Source organism: Neopelma chrysocephalum, unplaced genomic scaffold (assembly GCF_003984885.1).
Source record: "Neopelma chrysocephalum unplaced genomic scaffold, ASM398488v2 Primary Assembly neopelma1_23b, whole genome shotgun sequence".
NCBI classification, from domain to species: Eukaryota; Metazoa; Chordata; class Aves; order Passeriformes; family Pipridae; genus Neopelma; species Neopelma chrysocephalum.
In genome coordinates this window covers 16,001,458-16,026,719 of record NW_020897692.1, presented here as the reverse complement: position 1 = coordinate 16,026,719, position 25,262 = coordinate 16,001,458, and the positions used below count along the sequence as shown (strand labels likewise).

Below are 25,262 nucleotides of genomic sequence, written 5' to 3'. Positions count from 1 at the left end.
GTTTGCATCTGTGAATTATGTATGTGTATGTCTGAAAAAGAAACTGGCACCGAAAGAATCAGGAATCTGACAATGGTAATCTGCAATTTGTATAATTTCTGTTCTTTAGCATCCACTTATTATTTCTGCTTGGTATTATAAAGTTTGTGCATTATGATGATTTTCACTTAGCCTTTTTTCAGACATGGACTGAAAGATATTTTGCCTCAGTTCAAACTTCTAACTCTAACATGCTATAGACCAAATAAAAATAGTCACTAGCATGCTAGAACAAAGGATATAAAAAACCAAGCTGTCATGGGACAGAGTTATTGACAGTAGTCTGATAAGAGGTTAAAAAGTCCTGGAAAGAACTGTTTAAGAACAAGGACTTCAGAAATTACCCTGAAGCATCAAGAGAGTATTAGAAGGACTACTTGGAAGATAAAGAAAAAATAAGATGGCTAATGCCAGTACAAACTGTAGCTATTGTTTCTTCTTAGACATAATACAGTGCTTTTCCTAGATATCTTTAACAAATTTTCCTGGAACAAGACACATAATTTCCCTACACCCTAAAACTGGTGGTTGTACCCTTGAGACCCCTGCAATTCCTTTTACATAAACGAGGTTTTTTCAAGTTCTCAACTTTCAGCCTTATATCTTTAAAGCTGCAATGAGCACAAATAAGATGACAAAGCTTTTGAGTACTTATGTGCTGTAATGACATAAGTTGCTGCTCTCTCTTCTTTTTACATCTCTCTAAAACTGTGCTTCTCAGAACTATGTAGATTAAAAAAAATCCCTACAGCAATAATAATCCAGCAACAGATAACTGGTAAAAAATTCAGCCTGTCTACCATCTGATAGAATTGTCCTACGCTGCCTAAATAGTCGGCAGAGTGACATAAATATTTCTATAGCATTAGCCATTTGACTCTGTACGTCTGCTTTTGAGTGAAATGCATAACCTCAGAAAACGACAGCATCTTAATGTAATACTGTGGACATCTATATCTGGTCAAATTAATCCAGGTATTTCTAATGTATTTGTTTCAAAAGTACATACAGTATTTAATTGATCTAATTTCCCATCTGATTATCATAACTCATTAAAATGTTACTGAGTTAACACAGAAGCTGATCAAATAATCCATATTTTTGAAAAGAGTACATAAATCTTTGATATGAACACACTCTCTATATGTATGCAACGTATAATGCATAGTGTTTCCTGATAATTTTTCTATCACAACCTAACAGGTAAGCAGAAAATTGCTTCCATTGTAATAAGGAGGCTGCATAAACATAATGAGTTTATCCTATCCATATTACTCGGACTAATGAAGGAAGATCTCCATGTAATTTTAGTGAGAGATTCATTTCTACCTTTTAAGAAAGAGAAATTCCAAGAACTGTCTTATTTAAACAACCTTGCCTTTCACTTCCTGTTTTTGTGTCAGCAACAACTATATCTGCTGTTGCTACTAATCTTGCCTTGCTTTAGCTCCTAGATATATCTACTCAATTCTCATAGAAGAATAAATCACTGTTATAAAACTCTCTTATTAGAAAACACTAGATATTTTCTGGCCCATAGTTTATGGTTGCAAATTATTTCTTTATCCTGTTATTCTCTATAATATTTATGTGCTTGTAATTCCCCAGGTTTCACACTTTGTGAAAATTGTTACCTTTTATGTCCCACTTCATCATTAATTAAGCTTGTTTTTCAACAGTCCTAGCCAGAGAGCTGATCTTGCACTGTGTAGTTGTATGTCCTCTTATAGTTTTTCCTCATTCTGAATATATCTTTTTCAGTATTTTTTTTGGTTTGAAACAGGATTGTTCTCAGAATGCTGAATGATTTTTACCAAACTGCCCTGTCTTTCCTTTGTGTTGTCTTTACAAAACTGACACTTTTGTTCTTGACATTATCTAGAACAGTATGGGCTAATGCCCATACTCTACTTACAGTCTAGTTCACTTATATATATATATATATATATTTGGATTTTTTGCATGTAGACTTTTTGGAGAATTTATGAATAGTTGCCCGTTGCCCAGGCTCAACTACAAATATTTCATTATTTAAATTCTATAGTTTTGCTCACATTTCCTACCTTGCTCTTCTGTTACACTAAATTTCCATTTCTATTATTAAGTTTAATTCCAAGAGTGGAATTCCTTAAGAACAGAAAAGTATGTTGATAAATTAAGCAATAAAATTCCACTATTTGCCCCAAGTTTTCCATTTCTTCTCTGTGTTGTTTGCATTTAGTATGTACAGTGCTAGTTATATTCATAACAGCTCAAAACCCTATGTGTTTCCAATTGCCTTGATCAAACCCTTGCTTATCTATTTCTGGCAAAGTACATAAGAAGAGATGTTTTCTGTACACATCTTCAGAAACTTACTCTATTGCAGTGATTCTTAAACTTTTGCAATAATGGCCTCCCCTACAACATTCTTGCAACCATCAATATAACACCGTACAATTGTAGAGATCATAATGTTTTAAACTGTTTAACTTGCTCGTGTGGACATTTTAACTTAAAGTTATGGTCTAACGCTGTTCCAGAATCTACGATATGAGATCCCAGTTTGTTACACAAATGTTATCATCTATCTCCTTGCAGGAAGAAACCCTCTATATCTAGGGCACATAGCTCAAGTGGAAGTTTTACATTAATGCTGTTTATCGAATTCTAGAAGACTTTAGAGCAAAACCAGAAAACTGTAGTTCCCTAACATACATACAAGAACAAAGATGCAGACTTTTACTTTATACTAGACCTAATGATGACTTTGTTATCTTCCTACCAATTTTCTGTGGTAATTCTGTCCTAGGCTAACATCTTTCATACTCTTTTTTTGGCTGATTCCAACGCGATGAGGTTCAACAAGGCCAAGTGCCAGGTCCTGCACTTTGGCTGCAACAACCCCATGCAGTGTTACAGGCTGGGCACAGAGTGGCTGGAGAGCATCCAGGCAGAAAGAGACCTGGGAGTTTGGATTGACAGGCAGATGAATCTGAGCCAATAATGTGCCCAGGTGGCCAAGAAGACATCCTGGCCTGTATCAGGAGCAGTGTGGCCAAGACATCCAGGCAAGTGATTCTTCCCCCGTACTCAGTGCTGGTGAGGTCACACCTTGAGTATTGTGTCCAGTTCTGGGCCCCTCAGTTCAGGAAGGATATTGAGGTGTTGGAGCAGGTCCAGAGAGGAGTAACAAGGCTGATGAAGGGACGTGAACACAAGTCCTATGAGGAGAGGCTGAGGGAGCTGGGGTTGTTCAGCCTGGAGAAGAGGAGGCTCAGGGGAGACTTCATCATTCTCTACAACTCCCTGAAAGGAGGTTGTAGCCAGGTGGGCATCAGTCTCTTCTCCCAGGCAGCTATCAGTAAGACAAGAGGGCATGGTCTTAAGCTGTGCCAGGGGAGGTTTAGGTTAGATATGAGGAAGAAATTCTTTACAAAGCAGGTAATCAGGTATTGGAATGAGCTGCCCAGGGAAGTGGTGGATTCTCTGTCCATGGAGGTTTTTAAGATGAGACTGGATGTGGCACTTAGTGCCATGGTCTGGTAACCAAAGTGCTGTTGCATCAAGGGTTGGATTTGATGATCTCAGAGCTCCTTTCCAACCCAGCTGATTCTATGATTCTGCCCAATTTATATTCTATCAGCTTTGTCTTCTCTGACCTAGCCCAGCTCCCTTTAATCAGGAGATAATATCTTTTCCTTCTAAATAGGTACCACTGTCAATAGTATGACTTATGATCCTCTTGTACCCATCTCAGATATGGCATTCTATAGATGATCATTAGAATCTGGTAAGTGTGGCTACATTTTGTGAATCCTGCCAAGCCAGATTCATACTTTCTAATGACTGGACTGGTAACTACTGGCAAATGGTTTAATCCACGTACCATTTGCTACTAAACCAGGTGTCTTGGAGTAATCTAGCTATGTCAATGTGATTGCCCTTTGTATCAGATCTATAATCCTAACAAATTTATCAGGAGAAAAAGGGAGGCACGTGGCAGACAAATATAGATTAACAATAGAAAAGAAGACAACTGAAGAATTAGATTTTGTCAAACTCCCTTCAATTAAAATTCTTTATTTTACTATCTCTCTTTTTTTGATAAGAGTCCTGAATAAATGGTTGCATTTTTCCTAGCATGAATGATTAACTCACTTTGTGAATTATGCCTTTAATCCCTTTTCAATGCTGAATTTTCCACTTTCCAAGATTTGTTAGCAATGAATGTTACTGATTCACATAATTTCCCTGCTACTTCCCTGAATATTCCTAGCTGTAAGTTTCAAGATTCTTGAAGATTCCATCAAAGCCCTCCAAGAATTCTGATGGCAAGCTTTTTTGATTCTTCCGCAACTGCAAAAAAATATTTGGAAAACACGACTTTTCTAAAGAATGTTAAAAAAACCCTTGAACTACATGTCTCTCTACAGATCATTTCTGAAAAAGGTTTCAAAAATCAATACATTGTGCCAAAAGCTGTTTTTAAAAAGCAACTTTTCTTAAAGCTGCTTCAATTAGCAACTTGTATACCTCCCCAGTGACTTCTTTTTTTAACTCAGCAGCTTGTGGTAGCCTTTACCTTAATAGTAAAAACCCCCAAGGTATTACATACTCCTGATTCCTATGTATTATGTCCATATCTTTGTAGCTCAGTAAATGACATGTAACACTGCAATTAATGTATATGGTATCCTCAGTGCCTAAGACACCCATACCTCTGTAGGCATGACAATGACGACTTCAAAATCTGTCCTAAATTCTAAATTGTACTCCCCTTACTTAAGTTTTCTAAATTTTCACTAGTTAATGTGCTCCACAATTCCTACGCAGAATCACAATGATGTTCTGCACAGTTAAACTGTTGCTCCGTTCTATCTTAGCAGTTCTTGCATGTCGATGGAGAGATTGTGTCTTTTAAGCAATGGCCAAGGAAAGCTGTCAGCAACTGTTGTGATTTTGCTTGTTATGCACACAGAGAGCAATCTGCTGTATTCATTAGGCAAAGAAAGATTACTTTCCTGATGTGCCAGGCCTTCCTGACAGCTCAGCAGGAAAAGAAACCATTTCCAACTTGCTCCAATTTTCGTACTTTTAACAATTTGCATATATTTTGTCTACTTTTGCCTATCTGTCTTGTCAATTTAGTTTGTCAGCTCTGCTGGCCAGATGTATGTCTATCTCTATGCCGTTGTAACAATTGACTCAGAAATAGTAATTCTGAGTCCTGAACCTAAACCACCATAGATTTAATAAGGATTGTAATATGAGAAATTAATAGTAGGCAAACTGACAGCTATCTTACCAGTCTTTTAACACAACTGATAGACCTGATGTAATTCTTGGTGGGTTTACGTTCTTTGAAAAGTATACTTTGCTACTTAAACTGAAGATAGCGATAAATTCAACACATATTTGCAACTTTTCTGCAGCATAACAGACAATGGAAGAGATTAACTATACCAGTCCTTACCTGTTTTGCAAATGCACATTGGATTTCCATCCACTTGTGCCAAACAGGTTGAATTGTTGATACATGGATTGTAAGGCAGCTCACAGGGACTGAAGCGCTGGTGGCAGAAATCGCCAGTATAAAATGGAGGACAAATGCATACAAACTGCCCCGGCTTCACAGACTCATAACAGGTGGCTCCATTCAAGCATGGTTCAGATTCACATTCATTTATATCTTCACTGCAGTCTGGTCCTGTCCACCCTGCTGTACATGTGCATCTGGATGGGGGAAAAAAAAAAGTGTTGACGTGGTGGCTGAATGAAAATCAATAACTTGGCCCAATTGGTTTCAACTATTTCTATTTAAAAAAGAAACAAAACTAGAAACAAAATCAATTATATTTTTCATCTTTTCATAGCTTTTCTTTTCCTGGCAATTGTATCAGATTGCACTATGAATAAAAGTTATATTCAGCTTCTTCTCCCACCATTTCTTCGAGCAAAAGCAAAAAGACTTATTCTAGGTCACAGTATGACTCAGAGAATCATCTGGTTTAGCGGATACTGACAGAATCATCTCTGGATCTTCTTTAAGCTGGAGCAACAGCACAAATTATCAAACATGAAATGTAAATTTCCTTAAGCTTGACGATTAGAAGGACATCTTTTCATACGTGTGAAACTAGTAGGTACTTCAGTGTTTGGGATGAAATGCACCAGGCAGCATATTCAGTACACTCTAAGAAAGAGGGTAGGAGGTCAAAAGCACCATGAAGTATCCTATTTTCATCGTGTTCTTTCTCTTTTTGGTATTCTCTTGTGAAGATCTGTTAGTGATAAAACAGAAGAGAAAAACTGGACCGAAATCTAAATTACATCTGCTTGCGAAGGAGCTATCTTCATGAATTAGATAAATATCTATTTTTATTCACAACGTGAACATGATAACATTCTATAAAATCAAATATAATAATTTGCTAATAATTTCAAAGTTTGCAGAGCAAAATTTCTTAATTTGCTACAACAGAAGAAGGCTCATTGTACTTCAAAAGTTATATATTCCTGTTAGTTTCACTGAAGATAAAAATTAAATCAACATATATTTGCAACTCGTTTTCAGGACAAGAGACAATATGAAAGATGAACTATACCAGCTTTTATCTACTTTGATCAATATTGATTTCAGGCATTAAAACATTCAAATATATCTTCATAGTTCTAATTTGACAAAAGGAATTGTTCTTAAATAATAAACAGGTCATTTAATGGAGAATCAGTAATGTAATTCTGTTCTGTAAGGCACGGGTATTGCTTGCCAAACAAAAGGCAAATTTCGCCCTTTAAAACACTGTATTACAGTGTTTTCTTTGGAATTTTTAATGTTCTATGTTATTGATTTTTGAGGTATAATTTCCATGTCTCATGAAATGAAAAGGATACAATGAAGCAACTTTATCATTTGAAAGACCTGAGTATTTTATCAATAAGGATTCAAAAATCATGTTACTGTACGTTTCTCATGGGAAGAGAGCTATCAAAAGGAATTCAGGCAATCTTAAAATAACTCTGACAAAAATCACATTTTAGGACTCATTTATCAGTTATAACATTCAAAACATACTTTTGGAAATATGGTTACAAATAAATATCCTTTGTTACTCTATGCTTGTACACAAGTACCATACCTGCTTTTGTTATACATGACAGAATCAATCTAGTATCTAGAGGCAACGCCCACTAATACTGCACCCAGAACTCAGCACTTTGTTTAATTTTCTCCTAAATAGTCAACACATAAAAGTATGAGCCTCTTACAAATTAAGTATCTCCAAATGTCTGACACTGGGCATAGTAGAACACTCTGTCCCAACAGATCAGAACATAGATGTTGTTTGTTTTATGGCAGCTCATTTTTTTCTTGACTTCATTTATAAAGTTCTGAATAAATTACTATCAATGAACTACTACAAAGTGTCTATGCTCCATTTTTAACTTGGAGATACTTTCACTTCATATTAGGAGAACATGGTTCAGTTCTTAACTGGTCCGATACTAGAGACATAACTGAGGTACAGAGAAGCACACATTAAATGTGTTTCATTCCTTTCTTTCTAATGAGTTTCATAACTGCCTTTGAGTTATCAAAACTATTCTGTATGGCCACAGGAAACATTAGATTGCTGAAACACAGCAGTTATTTACACCACACAACTAGCCAGTCCTATCCTGGCTTCATGCCACCTGCCAACTGAGATGCAACAGTCAATATTAATGCAAAGAACACAATCGCAGAGCTTTTGTACTCGTTTCTGTACTATCAGAAAAGTTGCTGGTGACATCATTAAAAGTGAAAAAATACATAAAAGTGTCTATCCTGAGGCTCAGTTTTAAGAACAGAAACAAAATCTTGTCTTAATGAGAACTGTTATTTAAATAAGGTGAGGAGGTGTTATGATTATGAAAGGCAGATTATTAATTAAGCTACTATGGCTAGTACTCTTGGAAACTAGCTGATCAAAAGGCAAAAACCCAAAAAGTCTTTTTCAAAATGACTATTTTTTTTTTCACTGTGTTAGAAAAATCAAGATGATTTGTAGGATTCTCAGGGGAAAAAGAAAAAAAAAGGCAATATATGGTTTTAAGAGACCATATAAAGATAAGATAGTCAATGCTGAATTTCTTTGTGTTGTTTTACCAACATAAACATTTTTTTTCAATAACCAAATCCAAATATTCCCATTGATTTTACAAAACCAAATCATGCATGGCTCTTTTCTGTAAACTATTCATTTTAACAATATAAGTCACATATAGCACTTTAACTGTGAAATGTGTAGAACTTCTTTAATACATATAGATCAGCTTCCGTAAGTACTATCTGTTAACTTTCCATACAGCTCCCCATAAATTTAAGAGCTTTCTGTACAGTTACGAACCAAAGGAGAGGGTAATGAAAATAGACTATAAATTATATTCATGGTTCTGTATATTAATACCTGTTTAAACATTAGAGTCAAAGTTGAAAATTGCAAGCTATAATCATGAACGGCATCCAAAAAACCAATATTAAAGTTCTTCTATCTCTATATGATGAGTTAAATATTAAATTATTTGGTTCTTACCTTCTTTAAAACTCTCTTTTTACTTCTCACATTCTAGTGAAATATATAGATATCAGCTGCTGTATATTCTACCTTAAAAGTTTTAAGGAATTAAATAAGAGGAAATAATCTTAAGATATCCTGAATTATTGATTTTGGATAAAAATTTCTGAGGTTCATCTAGACCCCCCTGCTCAAAAAAGGTTCAACTAGAGTTTTCTCATGTCTCAGTCCAGTCTCATTTTGAGTATCTCCAAGGATGGAGACTCCACAACCACTCTGGGCACACCTGTTTCACTACCTGACCACCCTCACATTAAAAGGGAGCACTATCTTATCTTAAAATATTTCATGTATTTTAGCTTTTATCCATTATATCTTGTCCTGTCACTGGATACCCCTGAGAAGAGTCTGCCTCCACCTTTTAAGTGGCTGTCTATCAATTAGAAAATCATATTGGTGGGCTTATTCCAACCGAGCTCAGCTAGAAGCTCTGGAAAAATGCCAAGGCTTGACAAAAGCAGTAATGCAGATGAATACACCAGAGCAGAACAAATTTCAGAAGGAGGCATACTTTTTGCTTTCAGACATCTTACATCAGAAAAATAGAAGAAACCAGTCTTTTTAGTTGTCTGTATTTCAAAAAAAAATTTTAGGATAACATATAGGTGTTTTTGCAGAAAAAATTGTAATATTTAAAATGCAGTAGAACTGCTTTTTCCTTAGTGGTTCAGTCAAAGAAAGAGGAATCCTAAACTGAATCCTCAGGTACAGCATGCACATCATTCACCCACCTCCTTGTTTCACAGGCTCTTGATGAGACACAGTAAGACATTCAGTGACTTTTAGGTCAGCCTGTTGAACATACAATACATGGAACAACGGTCCATCTTACAGTAAGGATTTATGTTGTCTAGTTCATTCAATCAAATCAACTAACAGCCTGAGAAACTACAGCGCTCAGTGACAAGTTTATTCCTTGTAAGCTACAGGCTATTGGACCATTTGAAGTAGTGAAATGAGAGCTTGCTTTCAATATATACACAGACAGGAATTTAGAGCACAAACACACACCACAAAGCTCTAAGGACATACACTTCCAGTTCCCACAAAGGCTTCAAACACTCATTTTTCTCTCTCTTCTTTCCTCCTAAAAGTATATTTTTTTTCTTTTATACCTGGAAACCTTAATGCGTTTTTTGTTTCACAAACATATTCTGCCAGACTCTACATGCAAAAGCAATTATGAGTTTACATCTGATGCTATTAGATCTCTGATGTCATATGTCACTCCTGGATGGACTCCTTATATTTTCACCTATGTCTCTCCTCCTCTCCCCTGAATTCCTCTAAGCATCCCTTCACTATCACTACAAATATTCCTTTCCTACTTTATTCCTAGAGGTCTCCATTTGCAGCCAATCAAATATGACACAGATTAACTAATTAGAGAGGTCATTATTGGTGGCAGCCTGGGCTGCAATGCTTATGCAATCATGCTTATGCAATCAAGTGCTTATGCCCTGATGGAATTAACAAATTTGAGGGATATGGGCCACCTGATGAGTAGTCAGGACCTTGAATTTTAGGAGAGGAAATTTTCATCTGATTGGCAGATTAGATTAGACTTTAGACCCAGTAGCAGATGAGGATCCCCTAGGAGATTACCTTCGGGGATAAGGGATCTAAAACAAAGCTGGCAGCTCTTTAAGGACATTTGTTTTAGAGTGCAGGAGCTCTTGATTTCCCCATGTAAGAAATCAGGCAAAGAAGGCAGGAGACCAGCGTAGTAAGTACCCCCTCGGTAAACCAAAATGTAAGAAGCAAATGCACAGGCAATGAACAAGGGACATTTATCCTGGGAATAATATAGGATCCTGTCTGGATATGTAGGGGTGAGATTAGGAAAGCTAAGGCATATTTGAGGCTGAATTTGGCAAGAGATGGAAAGAATAATAAGAAGGATTTTACATGTATGCTGGCTAAAAAAGTAAGAGTAAAGAAAATATACCTCTGAAATAAATAAGACAGGAGAACTGGTGACAACCTATGCAGAGAAGATTGAGGTATTCAACAAATTTTTTTGCCTCAATTTTCAATGTTTTCTCTCTTCATGCATCTCTGAATCTCATGTCAGGGTCTGGGGAAATGAAATCCTTCCAGTCGTAGGAGAAGGTCAGGTTTGAAATCACCCGAGGAACATGAACATACCTAAGTCCATGGGACTCAGTGGAATGCCTGAGGGAATTGGCTAATGTAGCTTTTTAGCCAGTCTCTATGACAGCTGAAAGATGACAGCAGACAGGCAAAGTCCCCATTGATTGGAAAAAGGAAAGAGTCATGCAGATTTTAAGAAAGAGTAGAAAGAACAACTCTGGGAGTTACTGACCAGTTAGCCTCACCTCTCTGCGAGGAAGACCATAGAACAGATCCTCTTGCAAAGTATTTCAAAACATATGGAAGACAGAAAGGCAATTAGACACAGACAACATGGCTTTACGAAGGGCAAATCATGCCTGACTAACCCCGTGGCCCTCTACAGTGGAGTGACTGCATCAGTGAACAAGCTAAGAGCTACAAATATCATCTTCCTTGACTTCTGTAAGTTCCACAGTTCCACACAATAGTCTTGCCTCTAAATTAGAAAGACAAAGGCTTGATGACTAGACTCTTAGATAAATAAGGAACTGGCTGGATGGTTGTGTCCAAAGATTTAGTCTCAAGGGCTCAATGCCCAAATACAGATCTGTAACAAGTGGTGTCACTCAGGGGTCTATATGGGGATGAATACTATTCAGTATCTTCTTTAGTGATGTAGACAGTGGGATCAAGTGAGAACTCAACAAATGTGCAGATGATTCCAAGCTGAGTGGTTCAATTGATTTACTGAAGGGAAAGGGTACCGTGCAGAGGGACCTCGACATGCTAGAGAAGTGGATCCACAAGAACCTCACGAAATTCAACAAGGTAATCTACATGGTCTTACTCCTGGGTCAGCACAATCATCAGCATCAATATAAACTGGATGATGAATGGATTGAGGGAAGCCCTATGGAAAAGAACTTGGACATACTGGTGTATAGAAAATTGGACATGAGCCAGAAATGTGGGCTTGGAACCCAGAATGCCAACTGTATCCTGGGCTACCTAAAAAGTATCAAGATCGAGGGAGGTGATTTTGCCCCTCTACAGTGCTCTTGTGAGACTCTTCCTAGAGTACTCCACTCAGCTCTGGGGTCCCCAGCATAAGATAGACATGGACCTGTCAGAGCAAATTCAGAGGATGGTCACAAAAATGCCCGTAGGCTGAGAGAGTGGAGTTGTTCGGCCTAGAGAAGAGAAGGCTCTGAAGAGACTTAAATGGGCTTTTCCATAATTAAAGGGAGCTTACACAAAAGATGGAGAGACTTTTTAGCAGGGTCTGTAGTGACAGGACAAGGAACAGTTTTAAACTGAGAGTGTAGATTCAGGATATAAGAAAAACATTTTTTATAATGAGGGCGGTAAGACTCTGGAACAGGTTGGGCTGAGAAGTTGTGGATGCCCCATTCCTGGAAGTGTTCCAAAGTCAGGTTGAACAGGGTGTTGAGCAACCCATGGCAGGTGGGTTGGATTAGGTGATTTTTTTAATGATCCCTTCCAACGCAAACCATTCTATGATTCTGTGATTCTATGATTTTTGCCATTGCTTGTATAAGGCCCCCAGCTGCGTCCTGATCCGACAGCTCACCCTGAGCTGTGTGTCACTGGTTTAACCCCTGTGCTGAGGTCCAGTGACAGATGCACTCCCTGCTCCAGCTTCAGGTCTTGGAATAGCCCCTCTTGGAAGGGGTGACACCTCTGTTCTGTGCCTGCTGTCAAACAATAGCCCTTTCTGTTGGGAGGTCTGGTGGCCACAGCCAGGCTACAGAATGAGAGAAGTGGGCAGTGATAGGGAAGTGCCCAAGACTGAGGATGAAACTAGTTGCTAAATCTGTTCTGCATCACAAAAGTAATGTTAGTTTTTATTCTGCTTTTTTTTCATGCTCTTTAATTGGGACACATATAATAATCTTTATGAACAATAAAAATGGGGTAGAATTTTTAAATTATTGAGGCAAAGTCATAAAGGATAATGGCAAAGACTAAAATTCCTATTTCTTTTATTGCTGTAGTTAAGAAGGCAGGAACAATTAACTTCTGAAATAAAAATGCTGTGTTATAAACTTGCTTACTCATTACCCTTTTCTAGGTATGCCAGAAAACTTTTGGTTAACATGAATAACAGGAAAATCTTTTCCACACCGGTGCTCTCTACTTCAAGTTCCTGAAATGAATCATACAGTTCAGTGCAGGTGTATAACCAGTCCCCAAGGTCTGCTTGACTGTTTTGTGGAATTCTGGGCACTGTGAAAGTACTGCAGTATCCCATTGAAGGGGACCATAATGTTTTTCTAAGAATGGCATGTCTTGTTGCCCGAGAAACTCCTAAGTTATTAAGCTAGAACTCTTAAGTTAAAATTAAAATCTTAATTAACCCAAATATATATATTTCACTGTATTGTAGATAAAGTCCGTCAACGATGGCGTGTCAGGAGGGCAGGTATAAGCCTTTCAGCTTTGCTTTTGAGGAATACTAGGACATCCTTCATTACTACAGTTCATTGTGGTGAGGTTCTAAATGACTGGCAGCTGGTGAACGTTGTTGATTTTCAAGAAGGGCAAGATGAAGGACGTCAGAAACTACAGGCCTGTCAGTCTCACTGCCTGGTAAAGTTATGGAGAAGATTATTCTGGAAGTATTGAAAAACACCTGAAACAGCACGGCTTCAGGAGAGGAAAGTCCTGCTTATCAAACCTGATTTCTTTTAATAACAAGGTAACCTCTACTTGATCAAGGGAAGCCAGTTGATGTAATCTTTTTGGATTTCAGTAAAGCTCTTGATACTGTCTCTCATAGGATCCTCCTGGACAAAATGTCCAGCACACAGCTGGGGGGCATCAGGCAAAGCATTGCCAGCCGGTCAAGGGAGGGGATTGTCCCGCTCTGCTCTGCAATGATGTGGCCTCACCTTGAATACTGTGTTCAGTTTTGGGCACAATATAGGAAAGATATTCAGTTGTTAGAGAGTGTCCAAAGGAGGGCAATGAAGATAGTGAAGGGCCTTGAGGGGAAGCTGTATGATGAGTGGCTGATGTCACTTGGTCTGTTCAGCCTGGAGAAGAAGAGTCTGAGGGGAGATCTCATTGCATTCTACAACTTCCTTGTGAGAGGAAGAGGAGGGGCAGGCACTGGTTTCTTCTCTCTGGTGACCCGAGGGAATGGCCTAAAATTGTGTCAATGAAGGTTTAAGTTCTTCATCCAGAGAGTGGCTGGGCACTGGAACAGGCCTCCCCAGGGAAGTGGTCAAAGCATCAAGCCTGACAGAGTTCAAGATATGTTTGGAGAATACTCTCTTGCTCATGGTGTGATTCTTGGGAATGGTCCCGTGCAGGGCTAAAGGTTGGACTTGTATGATTCTTGTGGGTCCCTTCCAACTCAGCATATTCTGTGATTCTGTGGTTTGATGGACTTATAGGTCATTTCCAACCTAAACAATTTTAGGATTACAATATCATCCCGCATTATTATAATTACTACAAGAGTCATCACCAATTTTTTGTAAATTGAGTTGCAATCTGAACACAGAGACTGAACTATCCTCTCATCTGCTCAATTTGGAGTAAGAAAGAGCTATTAAACTACCGCAGCTTTGGTTAGCCAACAAGGAAGTTCAGTTCCTTGGACTGTCGATCTGTCAACAGGAAGTTTCATTAGCAGTGAAATAAACAACAGCTTGGTTTGATTTTGATATCAGGGTTTAGAGATGTAACAGAACTAGTAGTGCTTGCAACAAAATATACCATAGAAAATTACTGTATAGCCAAGCCAAGCAATTTAGAGAAACCAACCAAGCAAAGTAAATAAATAATAAAGAAATGAACTCGTAGTTACAGAAGGAGCCAAGCAAGCAACAAGGAATTGTTGTATAACCAGTTGCATTGTCCTAGAAGAGTTCATAAAATGGTCATTTAGAACTTTGAGGGCTCTGAATAGAAATGACCACCAGAGATCCTTGGTAAAGCCCCTCAGAGACCTTTTAAGGAGATAGATATATATATATATGCTAATTAGTGCTGGGAAATACCATGAATATGTAACAGGATTGTGAGAAACAAAAATGAATAATCATGTAATGCGAACATACAAGCTTTAACTAAGATACCTTGGTATGCACTTTGGCAAACTGATTCCCAGCGCATCCAACACCCTGTAGTAAAAGAATGTCTGCCTCCATAACCTCACAAATTGATTCTTAGAGGTTTCTTTAAGAGCCAAATTTTAGGCAACAATTTCAGTTATGAAGTTCAGGGCATAAAAAGATTAAACAAAGGAAGAAATAGCTAAGAAGTTGATTCATTATCCAGTGGTTTTGGTTCCTCAATATGCTCATTTCTGCCATGATCAAATGATAAGTAAGTTTCCAAACTGTGTATGGCAAGAAAGTGGACACACAGGAAGAAATATCTCCTCTTCCCCTCTCATCTTTTTCCAAAGGATTAATCAGTAAGTGAACAAAGAGCAATTTGTGCATCACAGAGTAAATCAATAGGTGGACATCAATTTATAAATTAAATTATGAAAGTCCACCTGCTTTTATTGGCTGTTAGAATAATGATGGGGAGCTGAAATTAGGAAAAACAAAATTATTACCTTTGTCATACATACACCTACCATTTTTTAATTTAACTGAGATGTAGATGCTGGCTTATGGGAAGTATATAGACCACCCCCAGTCTTCAAGTCAATCCAAAACAGTGGCTAAGAAGACATAGATAAAGTACTTGGGGAATGGTACCAGGTAATGACAGGCATGCACAGATGAACTCTTTATTGTGTGTCTAATAATTTTAAGTGTCTGAGAAGTTTGTATCATGGAATGCAAAATACATGTAGGAGTATGATGATTAATAATATATTTCTGAATGAGAAATCAGGATTAACCCTTTTACATAGAAAACATGAAATACCACACAAATAAATAAAATCTGCAAATATAATATGGTGAACCTTCTTGGTTTGTTCTTAAAGCTGAAAATGTAAGTGAATATTGATCCCAAACTAGAGAAAAATTATTTGGGAGGTACAATGCTGGAAAGAGAAAGAAAAGATAATGTTTCTGCTACTATAATAGTGTCTAGGTGTGCTTGTTGCATGTGTGATGCAAACAGAAAAACTTCAGGGGGCTTTTGTAGTTTTCATTCCCTTCCAGTTTAATTACTTCAGCCTTTTATTAATTGTTCCTTTTCCTCATTTTTAGGGTGTATTTTCTTTATTCTGTATACTTTCCTTCCATAATCCTCTGCTCATATTCTTCCCTTTGGTAACAGTAACTAAAATTTATTCCTAATATTCTGTGTATTCAGGAACATGACACATCAATAAAAAAAAAATTTAGAGCATCAGATAGAAAAAGTTACATTTGTTTGTTTTCCATGTATTCCTTCCTTAATCCTCTCTTTGAAGCAATGAGTTCACACAAACACAAGGTAACATTCAGCTCAATGAGACAGCAAGCTGTATTTCAGCTTTTATTTCAAGCTCTGCTTCAGCTGCAATGCACACATTTCTGTTTTAGGAAACAGAATTTTACATCCTACGAAGGGTATTTCAACTCTCAACTTCCAATTTTTTTAAAACACCTGTTTTTCTTTTTCCTGAATCAGAATACAAGGTACATCTTATGTCAGGCCACACGCAACTTTCACACTTCTGAGCCACAGAGATGAGGTACACACTCCATTCCTTTTCAGATCAAGCTATTTTCTTATTTTTCTCAAGAAGGATAACACAGCACATTATCCAATCTATGAAGCCAGATGAAATTACACTGTTTTCTGTTTCAACTGGTAAACATTTGAATAATTAAAAATCACCAGTAAAACTGTCTTATTAGAAGAAATTTGTGCTTTAAAAGCCTAAATACTGAATATTTGGAATACTTTTAATTAAGGAAGACAATAAAGTAAGTATAACTGAGCATTATCGCTGTCCTATGGCAGGATCACTCAGGCCATATAGCTTGAAACCAGAAAATACAATATGGTTTAGTATCAACAGTCTTTTTCATAGACCATGACCACATAGAAAACAATTGTTAAAGTTTTTTGCCATCAGTCTTGTGTACTGAAATTCCTATTTTAGATGCAGCAGAAATTCATTTAAAAATACAAAAAAAGTTACTCCCATATTTTGGGAGTATTTTTTTGATTTTGCTTTCCTGTTTTGGTTATTATCTAGGGTACTAGGAAAAACTACTTACCATGTTCAAGATTTTTAAAACAAATTATAAAATATTTAAGAATACTGTCTCCCAAACTGCCAAAGTTATATGGAAAGGCTATCAGAGTCATGTGAAAATTTTGGAACGCAGCTTAGCAAGTTAACACACAACATAGAGTGAAGAGTAAGAAAGATAAGTCTACATTTGTGTTTAGTGTGTAAAACAATTTTCTGAGCAGCACCATTAATTTCTTGAATTACTGCAGACCCCCATATAGAATGTTTATGAATTTTGGCATGTGAAGCTGTTTTTTCGAGTAGCATCCCCCTTTAAACTTCCTTTTGGTCCTGACAAAATGCAAAGGAAAAAGGACACACATTCCTTTTTATCTTGCCATCTCTTGTCCCTGACATCGAGAGTTGCATTTCTTGCCTATATGTCCTTCATCCCTCACTGGAACAACAATCAGCATAACAGTACAAGGTAACTCAAGACTTTACCCAGCAATCTGACAGTAAATACACAATTTGTATCCTTTCTAACAGGCAACATTTCTCCAAGATTTGTGAAAGAGAAAACCAATCCTTAAGTTGTGAAAGCAGACCATCAGTAGATGAATTTGACAGTGAACAGTAAGTAAATAATCTACCTCCAGTGTCTTGGGTGGTAGTGATTCACTTTCGTAAAGAAAAAAGAAGTGTTATTTCATTCTTTCAAGAATCAGAGGGAATCAGTTGCCATGTGGCCTCCAAGAGTTACATAAATTTAATCTGTTAGTCTCAGATGTCAAATAAGTCGGCTATCTGGATGACTCACCATCTTTCAAGGATTCTGAATAAAAGGCTTCCATCTCGCTGGTTACCTCTTTGCTTGTGTTCTTCTCTCTTAATTTAATGCTGGTCTTTGATGACGACTGTGGTCATCATCATGGCTAGGCTTCGCGAACGAAGATTGCTGCACCTACGGAAACTGGTATCTTCAGCACTATTTCCCCTTGGAAATCTCTTCCTCTCTGCTAGATTGCAGTGTAAAGGGCCTAGTTTGTATGGAAATTAGCTCATGCATTTTCTCAGTTTGTATTACTCTGATATTTTCTGAGAGTTACAGTTACTAAAATTATTACAGTGTTTTAGTACATTGATTTTGAGACAAGTCCTCTTTGACCTAAGAAATCTGAAAGGAACAAGAATGTTACACTGAAACACTAGAAGCTATCACCTGAGTGCAGGTAATAACCCCTCCAGGAAAGACATTTGTTAAATTTAGAAAGTTTAACAATGCAACAGTAATTTTGTCAATTGACCTCAAAGCCCTTCACCTTGTGTACGGAGATGGCACTGATTACAGAAAAGAAAAATGAACTCTACCAATTTGGTAGAGTGTTAACAGTGGAAGGTACTTTTGCTCTGGGAGAGTAAAGGAGATCTTTTCTGGTCTGTTCCTTCTGCCACAGGCAACGAAAAAAGACAAAGTAAAGGTAATTAAAATTGCTACTCTTTATTAACAATAATTAGCACAGCAATATGAAGTGGTAGATAACATGCTGCAACTCGAAATTTTATGAAGCATGAACAATACAAATCTAACCCTGAAGATAGATTACCTTGACATTTAGAAAATTTGGCATGAAAAAGAATTGAATGTAATGCACACCAATTCAGAAGTCTGTACAAATGACCTCTGCATAATGATTCGAACAGATGAGACAAAGAAGTATTTCTCTCCCTCATGTGTCAGGCTGTTTCTGAACTCCACAAACACTTGTCATTTAAGCAAGATGTCTTCATTAGCTTTTTTTTTTCCCCAGTGTTCAATGGCTAATTTTTCAGTTACTTTCAGAATTGTCAGTTGATCTTCACCTTGGGTCTACTCAAGCTCCAAGGAAGTGTATCACAGAAGAAGCACTATCAGATCCAGGAATGGAAGCAGTGGTGTAAAAAAGCATGTATTTGATATTTGAACAAATGGATTACTATCCTTTTTTTTTTTCATTCCAAACATAGAACACATTGAATACTTTATGCCTAGAACCAATTAGGTAACCATATACTATCAATGTTTATATATTTTAAGAGCTCTACTGAAGAATTTTCAACATTCAAAAGCAGTCAATTGCACATCAAAGCTTATCTAGTTGATCACTTAGCATGAGAACAACTCTCCCAATGCCAATCTCAACATTATAAACTCAGATTTTCAAAAGAGGTCCTTATGAAATAAGACATTCAGAAAAGCTAGAGTGTCATAATTAATACTGGCAGTCTAGAAATTACTTTAGAAATAGATTAAGAAGCAGGGATGCCTCTGTTCTCACATTTGTTATTAAAATAACAGAAAGAAAAGAAAAAATTTGCGCAAACTGACCTTTGTAAATACGCCAAATTATAATCTCCTACCATTCACCTAATGATGTTAGTGGTTTGTAACTTCAAACAAACAACTGACGCAGTAACATTTCATCCACCACGACTAAATTTACCCAGAGACCACCTAACACAGGCCTGGTTGAAGTTTGCCTGAGAAGCATTATTTAAGTAAACCCTTGAAAAAATTTATCAAGGAGTGCTACAACTTCCAAGTATATAAATAAGAAAAGGACAAGGTAAGTATTTTTAAGTCAGACAGTATTTCTCAATATTAAAAACAAGCAAAAATTATATCTGCACTGCTCAAATACTGCAGTCACACAGAGGTAGCTATTTCTCTACTAGAGATTCTGTTACAAAACAAAATCTGTCTTGTCATGTCCTGGCAACCAGCATTTCAAAAAATAGCTTTGTCCTTCTAAAGATTATTGTTCTTATATAAGCTATAAAAATAAGAAACAAAAATTATTTTCAGTTGGTCTTCAAGAGTCAGTTATGTCTTTATCTACCTTTGATATTTACTGTAATATAAGCAATCCAACTTTCTTCTATGGGTGTCTGACTGAGTTATTTCAATAAGGCAAACCTATGAAAATTTTATAACTGTCCCTTCCAGACGGGGAATGAACAAGCCCAAGAGACATACATAACAATACTTATGGATGCTCATAGAGATGTGTGACTTTTGTTTTTTTGTCCCTTTTCTCTATTTGTGACCTTTAAAGATAAAGACATCTTTTATAACTCTGATAGATTTTTTTCATACATCCAGAAAATATGATGATCCTACATTTGTCTGCTTGCTGTTGCTGATGAGTGAGTACTGTTTTATAGAGGGACCTCTAACAGTGTACTATCTGTAATTGCAGTCTAAATAAACTTTCCTTTAATATTTCTATTGATCTAAAAGAGCACAATAGTTTAAATCCCAAACAAACCCCAAAAGACTACTAACTAAAACTCAGTTACTCAGAGAAACTAGTGGTGGGGAAGCCAATGCTGATATTCTAATTGTGTTGTGTATAGTTTACTTATACCAGAACCACTTAACGTAGTTTGTAGATGCAAACGTATTTCTTAATGTAATGTCATATAAAATCAATTATTTCAAAGATGCAACTGTTTTAGCTGAATAACTCATACTTTTCCAAACATATTTTCTAAATATACAATAATGTTTTTATCCAAAACCAATTTTGTACTTGCTAACCCATTCTGGATTTTAAAAGGAAATTGTGGCTGTTATGCTCTGAAAATCTTTTTCTACTTCAAAAAAAAAAAAGCCTCATAATTGAAGATGAAACCTTGCTTTTGTTTTTGCTGTGAAACCTTTTCAAGACAAGATAAACACAGATAACAGGTAACTTTGGCATTAAAACCAACAGAATAAATTTACAGAAATTTTGACTCTTGACCACTTTAGAATTGCTATAAGAACATAGGTAAAGGAACAATACCTATGAAACCAATGAAATCTCTTCCAAGAAGTGAAACTAACTTCCAAGAAGTTTTACTAATGACCTTTCAAATCAGAGGAAAAAATACAGTTTTTATAATAATGAGAATGGGATCTACGTCCTGCCCTTTTATGTGGAACTGTTTATTACTGATTCTCCATGGTTCAAAAGGATATAATGTCAGCAGCAATGACCATAATCCTTTCTAAATTTTTTTCCTTTGTGCATGTATTAGACACTGCTGAGGCATGAAATATCTAATCTGTAGCTAACAATGACAGATGGTTTTCCCATTCATTTCTAATGAGTCATTTTTAAAGTGTCAGCATCGTTCTTTGTTTGTTTAAAATTCCTATTTTATGAAGGTTTCACAAATTAAAAAAGTGAACATTCTTTTAGGGAACAGTTAAATTAAGGGCAAAAGAAAAAGCAGGAAGGAGTCTATTATGAATCATCTGCAACAGAATCATTATCATATTAGGATTAGAAATAACGAAGTATTGAAATCTGTCTTGAAAAACCTTTTCAAGGTTTTTATTTTTTTTCAAGGAAAAATTTTTTTTTTGCATTGCCTATCTTATTTCTATTAATTTTAGTTTTAATTCTCACCACCCCATACCCAATCACACCCTGCCCAAAAATGCTTTGTGGTGGCAGCATTTTTATCATTGCCCAGAACTGTAGCTACAAAAGACAAGCCACTGAATTTCAGTTTTAATGTCATTACTACATAACATGATGAGGGGATGAATTATGTCAAAGATGGTCTTTGTGTCCAGTAATTCAGCGAGTTTTGTCTATGAGGAGGTTATGGCAGATAGTATCTAAAATCTTGCTAAGGTTAAGAGAAATAGCATCCATCATTTTCCCATTATCTGTCAAGCCAGTTATCTCATTGAAGGCTATCATTAGGAATGCTTTCCCCTTTGTGAAACCATGCTCCCAATCACCTTCTTTTCCATCATGTGTGTGGAAACAGTTTCAAGGGCTATTTGCATCATCACCTTCCCAGAGGCCAGGTGAGGCTGACCAGTCCACAGTCTCACAGATCCCCCTTCTGGCCTTTCTTGAAAGTAGCAGTGACATTTTCCATTTCTAGCCTTCTTTTTTTCTACCTTTTCCCATTCCATTCTCTGGTATATTTGTATTTTCTGTTTTTCTCCAATCCTTAGGAACCTCTCTCGTTACCAAGACCTTTTTAGAGACTACACAATGACATGAGCCAGATCTCTCAGGATTCATGATACCTCCCATCAGAAGCCTGCAGCAGAGAGTCTCCCAGTGTTTGCCATCACTCATCCTTCCTTCTGGTGTTGCCTCATGACTCAGATTTAGCTGAGTCATATGCTTCACTGGACAGACTTTCTAGTTCCTTCTCTGCTACCAGGTCACTGGGGACCCCTGGTGGCCTAGTGGTTAGCATGCGGGACTCTCACCGCTGCGACCCAGGTTCGAATCCCAGTCTCCCGGGCAGATGGAGCCCGTTAGCCCTGTGAGGCCATCCATCTATGAGAAGGTCACTCTAAACAAACCTACGTCCTGAGGACCTCACTGCCATTGTCCAAGCTTGCTTGGCCCCGGCAGATGAACCTTAGGATTAAAGGGTGGGCTCAGTTCAGCGCAGGCTGTGTCTCACCTAAAAAATCCATCGCGCAGGCTGGAAAGGTAAAAGACCTTTCCCCAAATCTTCGTTCGCGAAGACTGGCCATTATTACCAGGTCACTGAACCTACTTTTTAGTGGCAGAGTTGCAGATAGGTTAGGAGTCCTCATCCAGTTGTGAATGTTACAGGCTTCTAGCCTTTATCACAACTGGAGTCTCCATTTCCAAACCTCCTATGCACAGACTCTACCTAGTCTGCCTTCACTATGATTGGGAGTTCAGGTTCTTGTATCTGAAGGGTCTTGGAGAACGTGATGTTCTTATCTCATCTGCACAGTCTGCTGACTGCCTCCTGTTTACTTGGCAGCACAGATCCTCCTCCAGCATACAAATACTTCCTCCAGGAAGGGACACTGGTTCCAGCCTCAGCAAGAGGCCCCAGACATCTCTGCAGCCACAGGCCTGCAGAACTGCATTCTCCCTGAGGAGCTCAGTCTGGTTTGAGATCTCTAATAATGTTGTGGATGGTCAGGGACAGTGCCTGTAGCACCTCACTACCTAAGTAAGCAGTGTTCTCAGTGAAATTTCTGGGCCTCTTCTGCTCTGGGCTTGGAAGTTACACACACTCTTTCTAGCATTTGCTGAAAGGATGCTTGACTGTCCTTAATGAGGGGTCAGCTGGAAACAAAAGTTCTAAGTCTCCATCAATCAAGAAAAGTTCACAACAAAGCTTGTGCTAAACTGCTACAGCTGGTTAGCAGTCACAGCCTTCTGTAGCTACCCCTTCCTGAGAGCACCAGGCACCCTGAAGCTCCTCAAAGAGTTCCCAGCAATCCTCTGATAACCCCAGGAGTTCCCAGAAAACTAAGCATATCTCAAGCTAGAGCCCAGAAAATGCCATGCAAACTGCTTCATCTGTTAGTTGTGCTCACATATTTGTACATTATTTGCACTGAAAGTGTTTAACTGCACCACAGCAATGATGAATTTGGATAACTTATATTAAATTTCATATGTGCAGAGATCTATGTATCAGGTACCTTATTATTTTAGAAACCGATTTGCACTCCTATTTAACCTGTGAGTTCATTTCATGTCTCTTTGGGTATCTGTAAACAAAATACATTACAAAAAATACATTTAAAATACATCACCTAATGATAAAATATACCATGGGGAACAATCCTACTGTTTGGGAAGAAAAAGTTGATGAACTGTTTTTTGGAGGGGGGGGTGGGGGGAGGTATTTTCCAGGTACTTACTGGGTGTTGTTTTAAATTTTAATGTTTCATCAGGATTTTGAATAAAAGTGACCTTGCCCTTTGAGAAGACTATTGAATTATGGCCAAAAGATGTCCTAAGGGGTGCAAAATGTCAGTGACTTTTTAGTAGATGCTGCTGAGATGGCATAGCAATATTTTTTGTTTGCTTAAGGCAATGGAAACCCTAAAGCTCATTTCACACACTGTAGTAAAACAAGCAGCACACTACACATTTCCAACTGTTAGCAGTATTACCAGAGATGAACTATAAAACACTTGCTATCTTTGGAGGAAGCACTTGTTTGTACTTTCACAAATTTCTTTAGGTAATTAATTAGTAAATCTCCTGACTGTCTATATAAATCTTTTAAAGATGGTTTTGAGTAAGAGATGTGTACCTAACTTGGCACTAGGATGAGGAAAAACCCTACAATGCCAAAAGAGAGATAAGTCAGAGATGCAACAGACAAATGTTTTGAGAAAAGTCTCTACAGCAAGAGAGGAAGAGTTGGCCAAAGAACCCTGAAGAAATGCCAGATAAGAAACCAGTTACTACTTGCGAGAAAATGTCTCAGCATTTGGCATCTGGGACCATTAAATATCAAGGTGATCCCCATCTGTGGGAAAAGCTGTTTATTGCTTCTGGGGGAAAAAAGTAAGGAAGACTATAACAATTGTTAAAGGGAATGCCAGTAAAAACAGAAGGCAAACTGAACACAGCATTCAAATTACAATCATATCACGATTTACCTTTGAATTCCATGACAGTTTAAAACTCATTCATTAAGAAATAAGCATATCTTTAAAATACACTATGTAAATAGGCATGTTTTTACTTATAGATCTTTCAGATGTTCACACATCCTTAACTTAGGAATGACCTGCTTCTAAAACTTGGCACAGAAGAACTCTTGCATAGTTTTGAGGAAACGCAGAGGTTGATTTTGACTTCCCTTTTCTGAATAAATCCTCTCTGGAAGGGGGTAAAAAAAAGTGTTTTTCTGTAACACTATTATAATTAAAGTTCATGGTGTGCATGACACTGAATACATCCTAATGACATAAGACTAGTCTTTTTTTAAGAACTTAGATGTCAGTTAAACTAATGAAAAATTATTTTTTTGTTCTGAAAAGAAGGTATGGCTTCAAATGCTATGAAGTAACAGGACAAGATGATGTATTTGGGAATGTACTGAGAAAGTAACAAGAGGGAGTCAGGATAAGTCTAGCTCTGGCTGACGATACAGTTATTCAAATTGTCAGCTGACATAAAATATTATCTAAATAAAGACAAAGAAATATGATCATGGCATGGTTACTAATTGAAGAAGCATTGCTAAGGAAGACTAGTGCAGTTTGAGATGAGTTCTGAAATTACTCAAAATACTCGCCTCTATGAACACAATTCATTATTTCAGATGGAGCCTAAAGGGAGGTAAGAAAAGCATGGCCCCTTACAGGACAAGATAAAGAAAAAAAGAGTTTAAATGAAGAGCATTTAAATACAGAAAACATATTTGCACATTATCAGTAATTTCTCAGAAGTGCTTAAGGAACTTGAGACTCAAACTTTAAGGTGACATTGGCATTTACCAACTTTCATCCTCACAGAACTTAGTGGGAAGATATTTCAGCACCAGGGCCACCTCTGAAAAGAAAAAACTAGCTCCTAGAATTAGAGGCATACAAATAACAT

General features: G+C 37.2%; 1 protein-coding gene across 1 annotated transcript in view; it reads right to left on the bottom strand.

Annotated features, from left to right (window-relative positions):
• Positions 1 to 25,262, bottom strand: part of EYS (eyes shut homolog) — an 868,863-nt gene that overhangs the window by 457,281 nt on the left and 386,320 nt on the right. Inside the window, exon 23 of the mRNA XM_027698171.1 lies at positions 5,495 to 5,754. Within this exon, the coding sequence (XP_027553972.1) occupies positions 5,495 to 5,754 (260 nt within the window). The remainder of the gene's footprint in view (positions 1 to 5,494; positions 5,755 to 25,262) is intronic.